The sequence below is a fragment of the Centruroides sculpturatus genome, unplaced genomic scaffold, assembly GCF_000671375.1.
Source record: "Centruroides sculpturatus isolate CEXI.00-Female unplaced genomic scaffold, Cexi_2.0 scaffold152, whole genome shotgun sequence".
Lineage (NCBI taxonomy): Eukaryota > Metazoa > Arthropoda > Arachnida > Scorpiones > Buthidae > Centruroides > Centruroides sculpturatus.
Genome location: NW_019384348.1, coordinates 667,868 through 683,088, shown reverse-complemented (window position 1 = coordinate 683,088; position 15,221 = coordinate 667,868). Strand labels below are relative to the sequence as shown.

The 15,221-nt window shown below is 28.4% G+C and overlaps 1 protein-coding gene across 1 annotated transcript in view; it reads right to left on the bottom strand.

The window, feature by feature from the left end:
• The window catches only part of LOC111636620 (phosphatidylinositol 3-kinase catalytic subunit type 3-like), a 67,811-nt gene extending 52,590 nt beyond the window's left edge, over positions 1-15,221 (bottom strand). Inside the window, exons 1-5 of the mRNA XM_023381907.1 lie at positions 15,044-15,221; positions 9,065-9,253; positions 5,807-5,950; positions 3,792-3,915; positions 1,198-1,380 (exon numbers count right to left, since the gene is read on the bottom strand). Of these exons, the coding sequence (XP_023237675.1) occupies positions 1,198-1,380; positions 3,792-3,915; positions 5,807-5,950; positions 9,065-9,253; positions 15,044-15,120 (717 nt within the window). The 5' untranslated portion in view covers positions 15,121-15,221. The remainder of the gene's footprint in view (positions 1-1,197; positions 1,381-3,791; positions 3,916-5,806; positions 5,951-9,064; positions 9,254-15,043) is intronic.

Below are 15,221 nucleotides of genomic sequence, written 5' to 3'. Positions count from 1 at the left end.
AAAACAATTTAAATAATACTTTGTAATTTAGAAAGAATTTTAAATACAGGAAATCCTCATTAATTCAAACTCAGATAGTTCAAAATCCCGTTAATTCATAATTGTACTACTTGTCCTGGCCGAGGATATAGAGATTTACATGTTAAGGAATTTGGTTAGTTTGAAATATGGCTACTTTGAAATTCAAAGTAAATATTCTGTCTGAACTGTGATACACATAAGTATATTCATTTGCTTAGATCAAAGTATCTCTAACTATAAGAGAACAATAGACTAAAAACAACAAGTAAAACAGCAAAGCCATTTTTGAGACAAGACTATGTCTTGGAGAGCACAAGCAATGCATGCGCAAATCTCACCCTCGCGCCTGTTCATAGAAACAGTCTCACCATTTTGTATTTTATTTTGACCCGTTCTTAGTTCCCCGACTACCTACAAGTCTGATTTATTTTATGTGCGCATGATTTGGGCACCAAACACTCTGTGCTAAATTGCAACTCCTGACATGTTATCCTTCATACCTGTAAGGTGTGTAACCGTTGACAGCATTGTGAGTTTAGAGATATGACATAATCTCATCAACTATCTAGTTAACAAGGTTTAGTTTTTACAGTAACACATTTTTGAGTTTCTCCTTACCTATGAACTATCTTTTTTCTCTTATACAATATGGCTGCATTTCAGGATTGCAAGATTGGGCTACAAGTAACAGATTGAGATATTTATAGGGCTCTAGGCTACTAGATTTGAGTGACTTACTACTTTAAAAAAATTTGGGCTACATTTAGAGAATTCTGTTTTACTTTTTTATGAAGCATATCTTGCAACCTGTGAGGTTCTCACCAAACACATGTTGTTCACCTGCAGTTTATTTATATTATTAATTATTAATTAATGAAAATGATGTGTCTGTGTACATAGCCAAATTCCCTTTGCTTAATAAATTACATGTTACATAGCATTTGACATATTGTATAAAAATGTGTAAACATTAAATAATTCAAAGTTGCAATTATTTCATCCTTTGAATTTCTAACTAATGAGGATTTCCTGTACTGTTATTAATCTTTAATTTGTGATGTTTTTAATTAAGAATATATAACTTTAAGTAAAAATAATTATTGTTATTTTAGTATTTACTTTAAATTTTGTTAAATACTTAAATGTTGTTATTATTATAATTAATATAATAAGTACCTTTTCAAAATACACAACTGTATATTCAATACAATTATAAATTATTCTTGGAAATTCAATCATAAGAAACATGAAGTCAGAATTTCTTTTTTCCTGTTCATGAATCATTTCTATTTCACGAAATGTCAATCTGTCCAACCAATCAACTTTCATCATATGACCATTGCGATGTTTTTTAGTTAACTAAAAATAAAAATTTACAATTTTACTATAATTACATTCATTATATTTGTATTATATACAATTTCTGTAATAATAAACAACAATAATAAACAATAGAACTTGCCCATAAAATGAGGCTTCTGTAGAGAATGAATTTGATACTTATTTTGCCAGTAGTCCTTTCTTGAACAGGCATAATACCATATATATATTACACAAAAGTTTCAAAACATGAGGACATCACAACAGATTATACATCACTCTAAAAAAGCTGCAATACTAAACATATCAGATAGTCAGGAAATTCTTAACACAAATACATAAACAACAGAACATAAACAAAACATTTCTTTCTGTAGTTATGCCTTCATTTTGGTCTGGCATAGCATTAGGCACCTGTGCCATGCTATATGCAGGGCTCATAGCACACATGTAAGTCAAAACTAGTGAAAAAAGTAAGTTTTTGGACAGAAATAGTGAGTAAAATGTGACCAAAAAGTGAGAAACCTTTCAGTAAAAATTTAGACAGGAACTAGTATATGCAACTGCAATGGATTCATAATTTTTTATTTTTACTGTAATTTCTTCTATTTATCTGTATTATTTGTACATGACCAATAATGTTTGTTTCTACTAGTCATGGGACCATACCAAAATTTCTCCTTATTTTGATTCTGTTGAAAACTCCCAATTTCAATTCTTTTGAATACATTCTAAAGTTTATTTTAGTTTAGCAAAATTAATGATTTACATTACAATCTTTGACATAATTCAGTGGCAAAAATGTTTCATTGGAACTTATGCAAGAATTACAATCTGCCTGCCTCTAAAAACTGGTGGGAACATCAGATTAAAAAAGTCACTGAAAATGACATCAAAATATTGTGAGATTTTCAAATTCAAACAGACAAGCACACAACATACCAGACATTACCATCATTGAAGAGAAACAAGTGTGGATAATTGACATAGCCATACCAGGAGACATCAGAATTGAAGAGAAGGAACAGGAAAAATCACAAAATATCAAGATTTGAAGATCAAAGTTCAGCAAATCTGGCACAAACCAGCCAAAATAGTACCTGTGGTGATTGGTACACTAAATGCTATACCAAAAATGTCTACCAGCATTCAAAAACACTCAACATCAGCAAAATCACCACCTGCCAAATGCACTTCTTGGATCTGCCAATATTTTACACTGGTATACATTATGCAATCTGCATAATGTATACCAGTATAATGTATAAATGCAAGCTCATGGGAGAGGCTCAATTCAAATGTAATCTAATGCCAGCACATGATCTTGTTGCTGTGTTTTTTTTAAGTCAATATAAATTATGTAAATAATAATAATAATAAGGCAAACAAAATATATAAATATTAAGACAAAAAATATTTAGTATTTCATAATAATTAATTGCAATATCATTATTGTTACAATTTATAAAGATCATCTTATATTATAAAAAGTGAACTTCATGACTTTTAAATGAAAATGATTAAAATAAAATTAAAAAAACATTATTATTTATTTTTTATTTCTAAATAAATGCCCATTTATTATGTCATTTTATAATTAAATACTGTATATGATATACATTACAGAAATTTCATGTATTTAATTAGATATCTAAAAAATATATTGTAAATATCTTTATAAAATAAAATGTGTGCAGAAATATTACACTTTGAGTACCTTTACAAATGATATTCATCTTAAAGTACCAAGCTATCAAATTCATTTTAAATTATGATGTCCTGCAGAAAACCTGCAAGACCAGAAAAAATATTTGGTACCATGTGAGTCCAGTTGGATTTAATGGACAAAATTTCTGGTCCCGTGTCATATGTGAAAATTAACATCCTGTTAATCTTAAAATGCTTTTTATATGCAATTAAACAAGTTATTTTCTTCTCATATCCACCACTCTTAACTTCATGCCATAATGGCCTATTTATTCATCTTCAGACAATATATCATTATCCAAAGATAAATAAATAGGAAATTTTGTTTTTTTTTTCTTTTTTGTCAAATTTAAATTTTGTTTTCTTTTTAAGAACGTTAATTATATTTAAATAAACAAATAATTAAAGTGTATTTTCCAAAATATGTTTATTTTGAATTAGAATCATATATTTGTTTATTACATTCTCAGAACTATGGCAAGTACAGTACATAAGTGATAATATAATATAGAAAACTTTTCAGTAAAATTAAATTTCTCATATTTTAATTACACAAATATACTTACATAAGTAAAAACAGGTAAACTAATTTGTCAATTTTTTAACATGCACATTTGAAAAACCCACTTTATTATATAATAGACTTTTGGCTATAGCAGACACCTCCTTGCCCAAATTAGTCCATTAAATCAAAGTTTTACTGTATTTCAATCTTTCATTACACATAAATAAAAGTCACAAACCTTAGATAAACCTGTCATCAATTCCTTAGAACTATCAACTTTGCCAGGCGTTTCAGTATTTTCATTTCCATCAGCTTGTACATTTGGCCACAATTTTAAATCATGTATTCCTTGTCTAAGTGCTCTAAAAAAACAGAAAAATTGTTTGAGAAGATATACAATAGTTTAAAAATAACATATGTGAATCTTATAATATAATCGAGATGGGTTGATAATAATAATAATAATGATAATAAGAAGTTCAGAGCCCAAACAGTTAGGAGTTGAAAGTTGAAATTTGGTACACAGGGTACATCATGAGAATGTACACTAAGAAGGAATTTTTTGAAATTCCCCCCACAGGGGAGAGGGAGAAGGTTAAGGATTACCCTGAAGAACTCAGCTTCTACTGCACTATTTTAAATGTGGTTTTTGTGGGAAATCAAACATATTTTTTGGCCCATCTAAAAATTCTCTAATTAGCCTCAGAAGAGGGAGGACCTAATTCTTGCACCTGGTGAAAAGAGGTAAGATTGGCTATGTAAGATAATCTTCATAGTTATATAAACCAAATTCTATAGTATAATACAATAGAAGGGTTAGAAGTACAAAATTAGCTAATCTTAATGTTTATTCTTATTTTTTGCCTGGGCAATGCTGGGCTTACCTGCTAGTGAATATATATTTTATTTTATTTCAAATATCTAATACCTTTTACCCTTAAACTGTCTCTTCAAACAAATTTAATTTAGTGGAAAAATATTAAAATATTACTTCTAACTAATAAATTGTATATTACAATAAATTTAAACTAGAAACAAATATTTATTCCGTAATATTAAAAACAAAAATCAAGGACACACTTTATCAGTGTGTCATTGATTTTCCTGAGTTCAAACGTTTAAACAAAATTAACACGCTTTCATTATATTTACAACTTTCAGTTTTTAACTTTTTTAATTGATCATATAAATTGAAAATGTTTTGGTAAAGCACATTTATTTTTTACATTTTTGGAAAATATTAAATTTATTTTTTGGCACAATATATATGCTACACAGCATTTTGTCTATCATGCATGGCATGTTGTTATAATAAAAAGTTATGTTAATTAGTTGAAAGATGTCTTTCATAAAACTCCATATACTTATTTCATTAGAAGCTATGCATATGAATACAGTAGAGCATCGATTATCCGACCCCTGATTAACCGCCACATCGGTTAACTGACCGTTCTAGTCGGCAAATTTCAAATGTCCGTTAGTGATGTGGCACTACAGTATTTGGCTATGACTTGGCTACTTTAATATTATTTTTGTTAAATTTTTGCATGCTTTAGCAGGCAACACCAACTCGACCATTGAAGGGAGTCCAGTATTTAAACGGGACTTAATTTTGTAATTATGAGTGGTTGTTTGTTTTGTGAGCAATAAAATAATTTAAAAATAATTTTTAATGATACAATAGCGACGATTATTATTTTAAAAAAATTTGTTAGGCTTAACATAGATGAAAATTCAATGTGAAGTTGGTTAATAGCGATATACTAATATACTAATTACATGGGATATACTAACATACTATACTAATAATGTATTTTTTTCCTTCTTTTTGGTTATCCAATTTTTTCAGTTATCCAACCAACCTGATCCCCAATTCAGTCGGATAATCGATGCTCTACTGTAGTTTTAAATGTTTTTGTAAAAAAACTCCTTCTCATGGATTTAGGGTTTTTATATAACTTAACAAGTACTTTTGAAATGATTCTACTTGCCAAAACCAGTTAAATCAATTAATTAGCTGAGCCTTTATTTTAAAATGTAAATTAGTAAAATTAGAATTAAAAATGCTTTCATTTCTAATCTTTTGCTTCTGTTGCAATTTATTTTGTAGACCTGATGATAATTTTTGTAAAATTCTTAATTAATTTGCATTCTTCAAATACAAAATATTCAAAAATATTATAATAGTGATGACAAATTATTAAACAAAAATATGTTATAAATATTTATATTATAAATTACAATATAATTTACCCTCTTTTTCCAAATATGGATACAGTAGTACCTCCAACAGGAACACTCTTTCTTGGACCATAAACATCCCAAACTGTTAGTGCAAGGACAGCATTTCTTGGTAAGTCACAAAATTTTACAGGCAATGTCAACCATTCATTCCAGCTAAATCAAAAAGTTTATAATATATACTTTTACATAAATGTTTGATTTCAAAAATGTTTAAATAACTACCATTTAATTAAATGTTATGACATTAATTATCTTCTATGGCATATTATCTGAATATAATTAATCAGTATATTTAAAATCATCATCATCATCATGAAATTTTCATAAAGTTTAATTAATATTTTACTTATTCTTCAAAGAAATAAATGTATCAACATCACATTAAGATAGCTGATGCTTAAAAACATAATACTAAGACAAACATATCTTTCAAATCTTATTCCTAATTCTAAATTGATATATTTTTGTAGAATTTCAATAATCACATTTTCAAAAACTAAAAATAACAATCATAACTATTAACTCTTACTAATAACTAGCAACTTTTTTATTAATCATAATTTGAACTTTAACAAAAATATATGATAGAAATGTATTGTTTAAAATGTTTGATAATTTTCTCTTGAAATAGAGTAAAACCAAGTTCTAGTATATTTCAGATTTTATAATACTGACATGATTCATATACATAATCTTTGACTCTAAACTTTTTTGGTGATGATTAAATGATGCTTATTAACAGTTAATTATATTTCAGTTCAATTTTTCAATAATTGTACAAATTATAATCAAATTAGCAAAAATACACATACATGGGGGACCCAAAAAAAACCNATTTTTCTTCATTCTCAGAAACAGAAAAAAGTCGCATAGGGCTAGGTCTGGTGAATATGGAGAGTGGGGAACGACAGGCCAAATAGTGGGTCACTCGTAAGGCCGTGTGTGTGGGGGCATTGTCGTGATGAATGAACCAGTCATCTGATTGCCAAAGTTCCGGGCATTTCCTTCACACATCCTCTTCCAAATGTCTTAACACTTTTTTGGCAGATTTTTTCAACATTTTCATCGTTTCGAGATGTCGAAGGATGCCCAGAACTTCGCAGGCAGAACAAAATAACAGTAAGAGAAACACAACACTACGCTAAAATGTAAACCTACAAACTGTTTCTACAAAGCTGTGCAAACCCACACCGTTTGCAAAGCTGTTTCATGAAGGTCTCTACTAACCCCATGTAACAGGAGAACTCTCTACTATGTCTACGAATTGCAACAGGCTCTCAGTTCGGTTTTTTTTTGGGTCCCCCCTCGTATATACAGAATTAAAGAGATTGAAGGCAATAGATAAGACAATGATAGTCAATTATTCTTATTTCAATTCAATTAAAATTTAATATTTTAAGTATTATCCATAGTATGTTTTATTTTAATTACTTTTACTTGTACAACTTAATTCTAATACATACTTTACTGTTACAATGTGTGTTTATAATTTGCAAATTTATTCACACAAGCCATAGGCAAATAAATAGGAAGATAAAATTAGTAAAAATAATGCAAAATTATACTTAGTTCATATATAATTTTTCACAAAGTGACTATGCTTTGCACTATTGAATATCAAGAGAGTATAAAAATAATCTCCACTCAGTTGAATATAATAACATACAGAGGAACATACATATCATTCCTCTATTATTCATAGCCTACTCACGTGTGTAGCCCTGAAAGTGTGTATTATACTGTTCTTCAAAGTTTGCATACCATTTTTAATAAAAGTATTTAATATGGCATCCCAAATATGAATAAGCATCCTAATAATAAAAATCCTAGTAGTGAACAAAGGACAAAAGCTTTAAATATTGAGATGTATGAAATGATAAAGCATTTTGAAAGATTTATTTCTATTGTGCAAAATTTCTAATGGATTGATTTTTAGTTACATACCTACTTACCCTAATTATAGTAGTTACACACCTACTTAGTTATACTTACCTGCATTATAGGAGAAATGACTAGGCAAATTAATTACATTTAAAAATATTTAATTAACTAATAAATAAACTAATAAACAGCAATTTTTAATTTTTTAAAAGATTTATTTGAAAGTAAACTGTTCTACACATATTATTTTTATTATAAAAAAATCAATGCTATATTTATAAAAATAAGTGTTATTTTCAATTTTTGAAAATATAAATGACTAAATTTTTAAATGTTATCAAGTTTCTTAAAATTTATATGCAATATATATCTAATTTACTTTGAAAAAATGAAATACATTCAAAATAAATAAATACAATAAATTCAGATTTTCTTTCATAAAATATTCTGCGTTTTAGTAGGGTAAGCCATGGCAATGCACACTAAGAAGAGATTTTTAGAAATTCCCCCGCGGGGGGAGAGGGAAATGATTAAGGCTTATCCGGAAGAACGGCTTCTACTGTACTATTTTAGATGCAATTTTTTGTTTTTATCTGCGTTTTAGTAGTGAATGCCATGGCAATGCACACTAAGAAGAGATTTTTAGAAAGTCCCCCGCGGGGGGTGAGGAAGAGCATTAAGTCTTAACCGGAAAAACGGCTTCCACTGTACTATTTTAGATGCGATTTTTTTGTTTTTATCTGTGTTGTAGTAGGGTATGCCATGAGAATGCATACTAAGAAGGGATTTTTTGAAATTTCCCCGCGGGGGGAGAGGGAGAGCATTAAGGCTTAACCGGAAGAACGGCTTCTACTGTACTATTTTAGATGCGATTTTTTGTTTTCAACTACGTTTAGTCTTCATTGAGTACTTAGGTGTATTAAATTGATAACATTTCAGACATTGTTATAAATATTTTTATCTATTTCGATTTTAAAAATGTTCGAACCGTTTTAAATTCGAATTTGTTATTGCATATTGGTTCGATTATAGAACGATTGTAAACGTTCCAGAAAATTGATCAAATTGAAAATAGTTCGTTTGATTCTCATCAATTTTCTTCAGCGGTAGGTGTTATATAACAATTACTATGGTTATTGAAATATTGAATGTAAATGGGGTTTGCTTGCAAAACCTCGCGGACGAAGTCGCGGGTAACAGCTAGTATATAATAAAAGTACAGATTTTAATTGAAACTGTTTATCTAAACTTTAGGAAATTTCAACTAAAGCAATTACTTATAAAGATCCTATAATTTTATATAAAAAAATTTTAAATTAAATCCTTATTGGAAATGTTATAAGTCATCATAAAAATTTATAAAAATAATGTTATTTTGACACTTACTTCCATCGTGTACTAAATGCTTTATATGATGTTTGAACAGGTAATGCAAGTGGTTCACCAGAAGCATATATTTGACATGTAACATAAAGATCAGAACAACCTTCTTGAGACATACCAGAAAATTTTAGTAACGGATCATTTAACAGTGCATGATAACTAGGTTTTCTTCTTTTTCCTTCTAAGGTACCACTGTTTAAAAAAGAATTATTTGAATGTTTAAAAAATAAAATAGTATATATTTTAACATAATGCAGTCATCAACATATTAAAGTATAATTAAATATAAAATTAGAGATATGATTTTAATTTAAATTAAGAAAATATTTTCTTTCAATTTTAAAATTCTTTCAATTTTCTTTAAATTCTTTCAATTGTTTTTCAAATTTAAATTATTCATTATAAGAAAAAATACTCTCATTAGAAGAAAAATTAATTTAATTCACAACTTTTTTACAAATTTTTTATTAAATAAAAATACAAACCATTTAAATAAAATAAGCATTTTAATAATAGTATTTTCCTATTACAACAATATTGTTTTCAGTTCAGGGATTCGTTCTTTATATTCTCCTCAATAATATTTATACTAAACTATGAATATCAATGATGATTTGTTCTATTAGTTGAATTTATTTGAATAGACAGTTATAAGGACAGTGTTTGTGAAGTCAGCAGAGTGAGGATTGACTATTTCCACGTATTCACTCTGCCAGAAAGTAAGGTTTTCACGAATGATTGCCAATGATTGGACTATAGAAGGAAAATGTGAACAAACACATTAGCAGCTGGACAAACTAATTATTTAAGATATGCACTTTACTATTGCAATAAATAAAAGAAATGTCAAGAACTTTCAAATTCCTACTATAAAAATTACAAGCATAGCACATTCACAAAGTTTAATAGTACACACATGTCCAAAATGTAAAGACAAATACAATTGCCAGTGGTGATAGCTATAGAAAAAGTCACCAAGCCAGTCAGTGACAAGCCTGCCACAACATTGAGAGTGCTGAATCACAGCTTGAGGTGGACATATTCCATATTGACAGGTCTTGTCAATATGGAATATGTCTGTCTGGGTATTGGTAAGCAATTTCCATCCATTCTCCAATTATATCCAACAGGTGTATGTCTTTCTCATCAAAGGCTTACTTTTATTGCTTTGATTTGTAAAATCCTACTGTAATACCCCGTGTTAGATGTTAAGTAATACAGTTCTTGCCACACTTGTCTGTATTCATCTATACTCATACAGATGCCATCCATCTTTAATTTTTGTACATGCATGTATTCAAATTGAACTAATGTTAAATAATCTGGGATTAAACAACTTCAACAGATACATAAGTTAAATGTTTTTAGAAATATTTTAAATTACTTGGTTAATTTTACATCAATTAAAACCATTTGTATCAATTAAAAATGATCATTTAACATCATTTAAGATAATTCAAAATAATTTTATATTTTTGAACATATTGTATTTTTATTTTCAATAAGGAAAAGTTTTGTCTGAAAATTTTGTTTGAAAATTTTATTTCAAAAATATATGAATATAAAACTAAATAATTAATTAAAAAAGTAATTTTTTTATGTAAATATTTACAAAAGTAAATAAAAAAAACACTCCTTTAAAAGTTCAATGACTACAGATAAGCTTTATTGGAGTCAATTATTACAAATTTTTTAAACAATTTCTAGAGGAAGCTATTTTCAGGGCAAATGGGACATGTTTGTCTGAGATGGGTTTACAGGCCTGAAAACATTTGGGGCTTTTTATATCAATCAAAGCAGTAGTTCTCTTGTTAAATAAATATCTACACTTACAACTATTATATATTATTTTTCAGAAATTTGAAATAAGCATTTAAAATAATTAATATAAGATAAATTTAAATTTCTGCGCTACAAATTAACTCTGTAATTTATTTATTCTTAAGAACACAATTTAATAGATACAAATTTATTCTGTCTAAATACTTTTGGAATTCTTTAGCATTTTCAAATTTTCCTATTAGATTTTGAAGAAAGAAGATTTTGATTCTAAATATTTCTATCATTTTTTTTCCATTTTCTCAAAAGAAAATGGAAAAAAAATGGAATATTTAGAAAATTTGATTTTAGTGCTCATTAAAGTTTAATTTTTGGATTTAACTTTTTAAAATCTTATACAACAATTTAAAATCATCACTACCACATGGAAATTTAAAAGTACATAATAATGCATAAATATTTTCAATATTGGAAGAAAAAATAATATAAAATATATTACATACAACACTATAAAATAATATAAAATACCAAGTTTTGTAAATTAATAATTTATACAGCTGTTTTACAGTCATGTGTATTTTCTATTAATAACGGATATTTTAATGACAAATATATACTAATTTATTTTGTAGCACTAATAATATCATTTGAAACACTGTCAGTTGATATGCAAACATTTCATATAATGAAACCAAGTATCATTTGAATTATGATATCATTTATTATCATTTGAATTATCTCAATTGAGATAATTTCAGTTTAAATGATGCCAATTATGCTTAACAAAACACACAATACACCTTTCCAGCACAGAAAATTTAATTAATAAAACATTTTCAGCTTGTTCAAGAAGCATCCTGTGGGGTTCGGGGGCCGTAAAAGGTTTATTAAATGCTTTTTAGGTAGAGTCCTGCCACCAGGTGTGTTTTATCGGACACACCACCGTTTGAGATGAAATGGATGATTAAGGCATGAGGGTAAGAGTCACTCTGAAGTCCAGGAATGAGCCTCTCAGGAGGAAGAATACAGAGTCAGATATAACCAATTTAAGGACATTTATTAACATAAACAAAAGTTTAGAACAGAGTTATAAAAACCGATTTTGGAAATTTGCCTATTCTTATCTATTCAACGAGGGGGTACCTAACAGGGGGGTATTTCGAACTTACGCGACTCACAACATACCAGATAAACAAGATGTCTTCTCTTGTGACGTTGACTTGACGGCCAAGACTGCGGAGGTTTCTGGTGTTCACTGCACTTCGTCTGGTTCTTGCTCGTTTTTGAGTTGTCTTCTCTTGAGCCACTCTTTCTCGGGTTGGAGTTGTGTCCACAATTGCTGACTATTTCGCCGTCTCCTTCTAACTGTCTTTCTAACGGGACTGTGTCCTCACTCTGACTGCCTTTTTCTGACTCAAGCTGTCTCTCCTTTCTTCCTTTTTCTTACTCACTGTGTCCCCATCTCTAACTGAACTCCTAACAGGACTGTCTTTTCTCTTGTTGGGGTTTTCCTTTTAAACCCTTTCAGCATGAGAAAGTCATCATCAGGTGATGACTCATTGGCAGTGTTTCTCTCATGACGTTGAGCTTTCGTAGAGTCATCTCTGAGTTGGTGTTTTCTTATTCCATGATGACATCAAGCTTTCATAGTCATCTCTGAGTTGACATGACTCATCTTTGCTCTTAGTCATTGTTTGTTGATTGCTTTGACTAAGTTCTTCATGTAAACATTGTTGAAAACAAAGGGGAATGCAATGTTTATTTGGTTGCTTTTTCCTCTTTTCTTTGGCATGTTGTGAGATTTTGAATGATAAACCATTTCATTCTAACTACTTGATATTAAAAAGGGGGTTCCTAGATTGGTAAAATAGGCGAATTTCCTCTTACAACTTCGGTTGTTATCCAAGATACAATTAAGGTTCATGTGAATACATAATTAAAAAAGGATATAAAGTAAATAAACAAAAATTATTACAAATAAGTTTACAATATATATATATATTTGGAGGGCGGTGGTGGTCCTCACACTCCTTTGAGTTCTCCATTACAAAACAAATTTGAAAAAAAAAAAAAGAAAAAAATTAGATCCTATTTTGAAATCTCTCTTTTAAAGTTTGTTTTCTAACAGCACAACTTAAAGGTGGCTTCTCAAGCAAGCTGAAGATGTTTTATTAACTTTTCTGTGCCGGAAAGGTGTGTAAGGCATTTAGTTTCTTGAACCAAAGCAATTCCAGCTTAAAGGATTATTGGTCGATTACGCTACTTCAAATTATATCAATTGATACTTTTACTAATAATAAATCTGTGAGGAAAAATATTAAGATTCTTTTGATAATGTATATGCAATTTTTGCACAGAAGTTAAAAGTAATTATGATCACATTTTTAAACTTATAGTGAATAAAATTTAAAGTCATAATATAAAAAAAATTTGGGCACTTTTTGGTTAGCAGGACGCCAGTCAATAGATGCGATCTAAATTGCAAATGCATCTGAATTTTTCCATTATACATAAGATTACATGTTTAAAGTGAAAAAGGAAACAAACTTACTATTTCTGTTAATAGGATTTAAAAATTTATGAAGGATGACTGTGAATTTAATATGCATACTATTTTTACACTAATTTCAATAAAACAATTAGCATATTACATCTTTTATCACTGAAGGAGTGAAAATTCATTTTATTCTATACATTGTCTTTGTAATTATTTATAAACATTTATTATATTTATAATTTTGATTTATAATATTTAATATATATATTTTTTAAATTTTTACAATTCTGATAATGCAATGTCCTCATTTATACCTCACAAATTTCACATGATTATGTAAAGTGGTTTTATGCATCAGTGATAAATGTCTTTTGCACAAACTCTACAAACTTTTTTGTTTGTAGAGTTTGTGCAGCAAGTTTTTGTTTTTTCAAGTGGAGTTATTTATACTTATTGAAAATGGAATTCTGAAAGATTTTTCACAAAGAATCACTGAATGTCTTTGTATTTTTGTTCATCAGATAGTTCTAAATGGAGATGTCATATAAGAACATGTCATGAAAAGAAAATTAGAACCAACATCTGGTTTGTAGGATCATGCATATCATTTTTTAAATGCCATGCATTTCATATATCTATGGTCATTGGAATTAACATCATATCATTTCTGTCAAATGCAACTAGGCCTATATCCAAGTACTACTGTGGACTGGAACAGTTATATGCAAGATATATGTGCTCATTCCCTAATAAATTGTCCTAATTTAAAGATCAATGGTGTGAACAAAATTGTAGAAATTGACGAAACTATGTATATGCATAGAAAGCAAAATGTCGGTTGCATTTTTCTGCAACAGTGGGTACTTAGTGGTATATGTAGGGAATCAAAAGAATGTTTTCTAGTGCCAGTCCCAGACCATTCAGCAAATACCTTAATGAAGGAAATAAAAAATCATATACACGATGGAACTACTATTTATTCATTATTACAAATTGTCTACGTGGACAATTTGTAATAAAGTATAATTAAGGACTATAAGGCAACTAAATTTACTATTTATCCAGATAGTTGGAAAGTATACAAACATCAGGAATTAGAAGAAGCTGGATTCAATCATTTTCAGGTCAATCATAAATACAACTTTGTGGATCCGGACACAGGATGTCATATGCAAGAGAGATGTCATATACAGGATGTCATATAGAGAGGTTATGGGGCATATCTAAATGGAGAAACAAAGTACAATGTGGTACTTATCGTCACCACTTGCAGTCGTATCTTATAGATTTTATCTGGAGAAGACAATATTCCAAACAGGAAACTTTTACAGCTGTTACATGACATATCAAAATTTATGCCTCTGTGCGATATGCCGTAGTTATTAAAAATGATATTTTTTGTAATTATATTTTTAGATTAAAAAATTTTCTTTGTAATTATTTAATTTATGTTTACAATTATCTTTATGTGAAAAATGCAAAATAAAAGTTCAATTTTGCATAAAAATAGGCGATTGACTGATGTCCTGCTAACCCAAAGTACCAAAATTTGATATTTTATTTACTTATTTTATTACAGGAATTCTACGGTTACGAATATTTTTAATGTTTTCTTTATCTTATTAAAATACATTTTTATAATTAATGATTTAATACATGATAATACTTTATCTAATTCTTTTAAAATTTATAAATAAAAAACTTACATTTTAATTTTAAAGCAAGCATCTAAATCACAGCTATAAATGTAATAAAATCTTTGGGAATTAACTGATTCAGTCATTTTAATAAAGACGTTAATATTCCGATATAATAATTCTAAAAAATTTCTATTTTTTTACAGTATTACACCATTCAAACCATTCATTGCTATTAAATACTTAA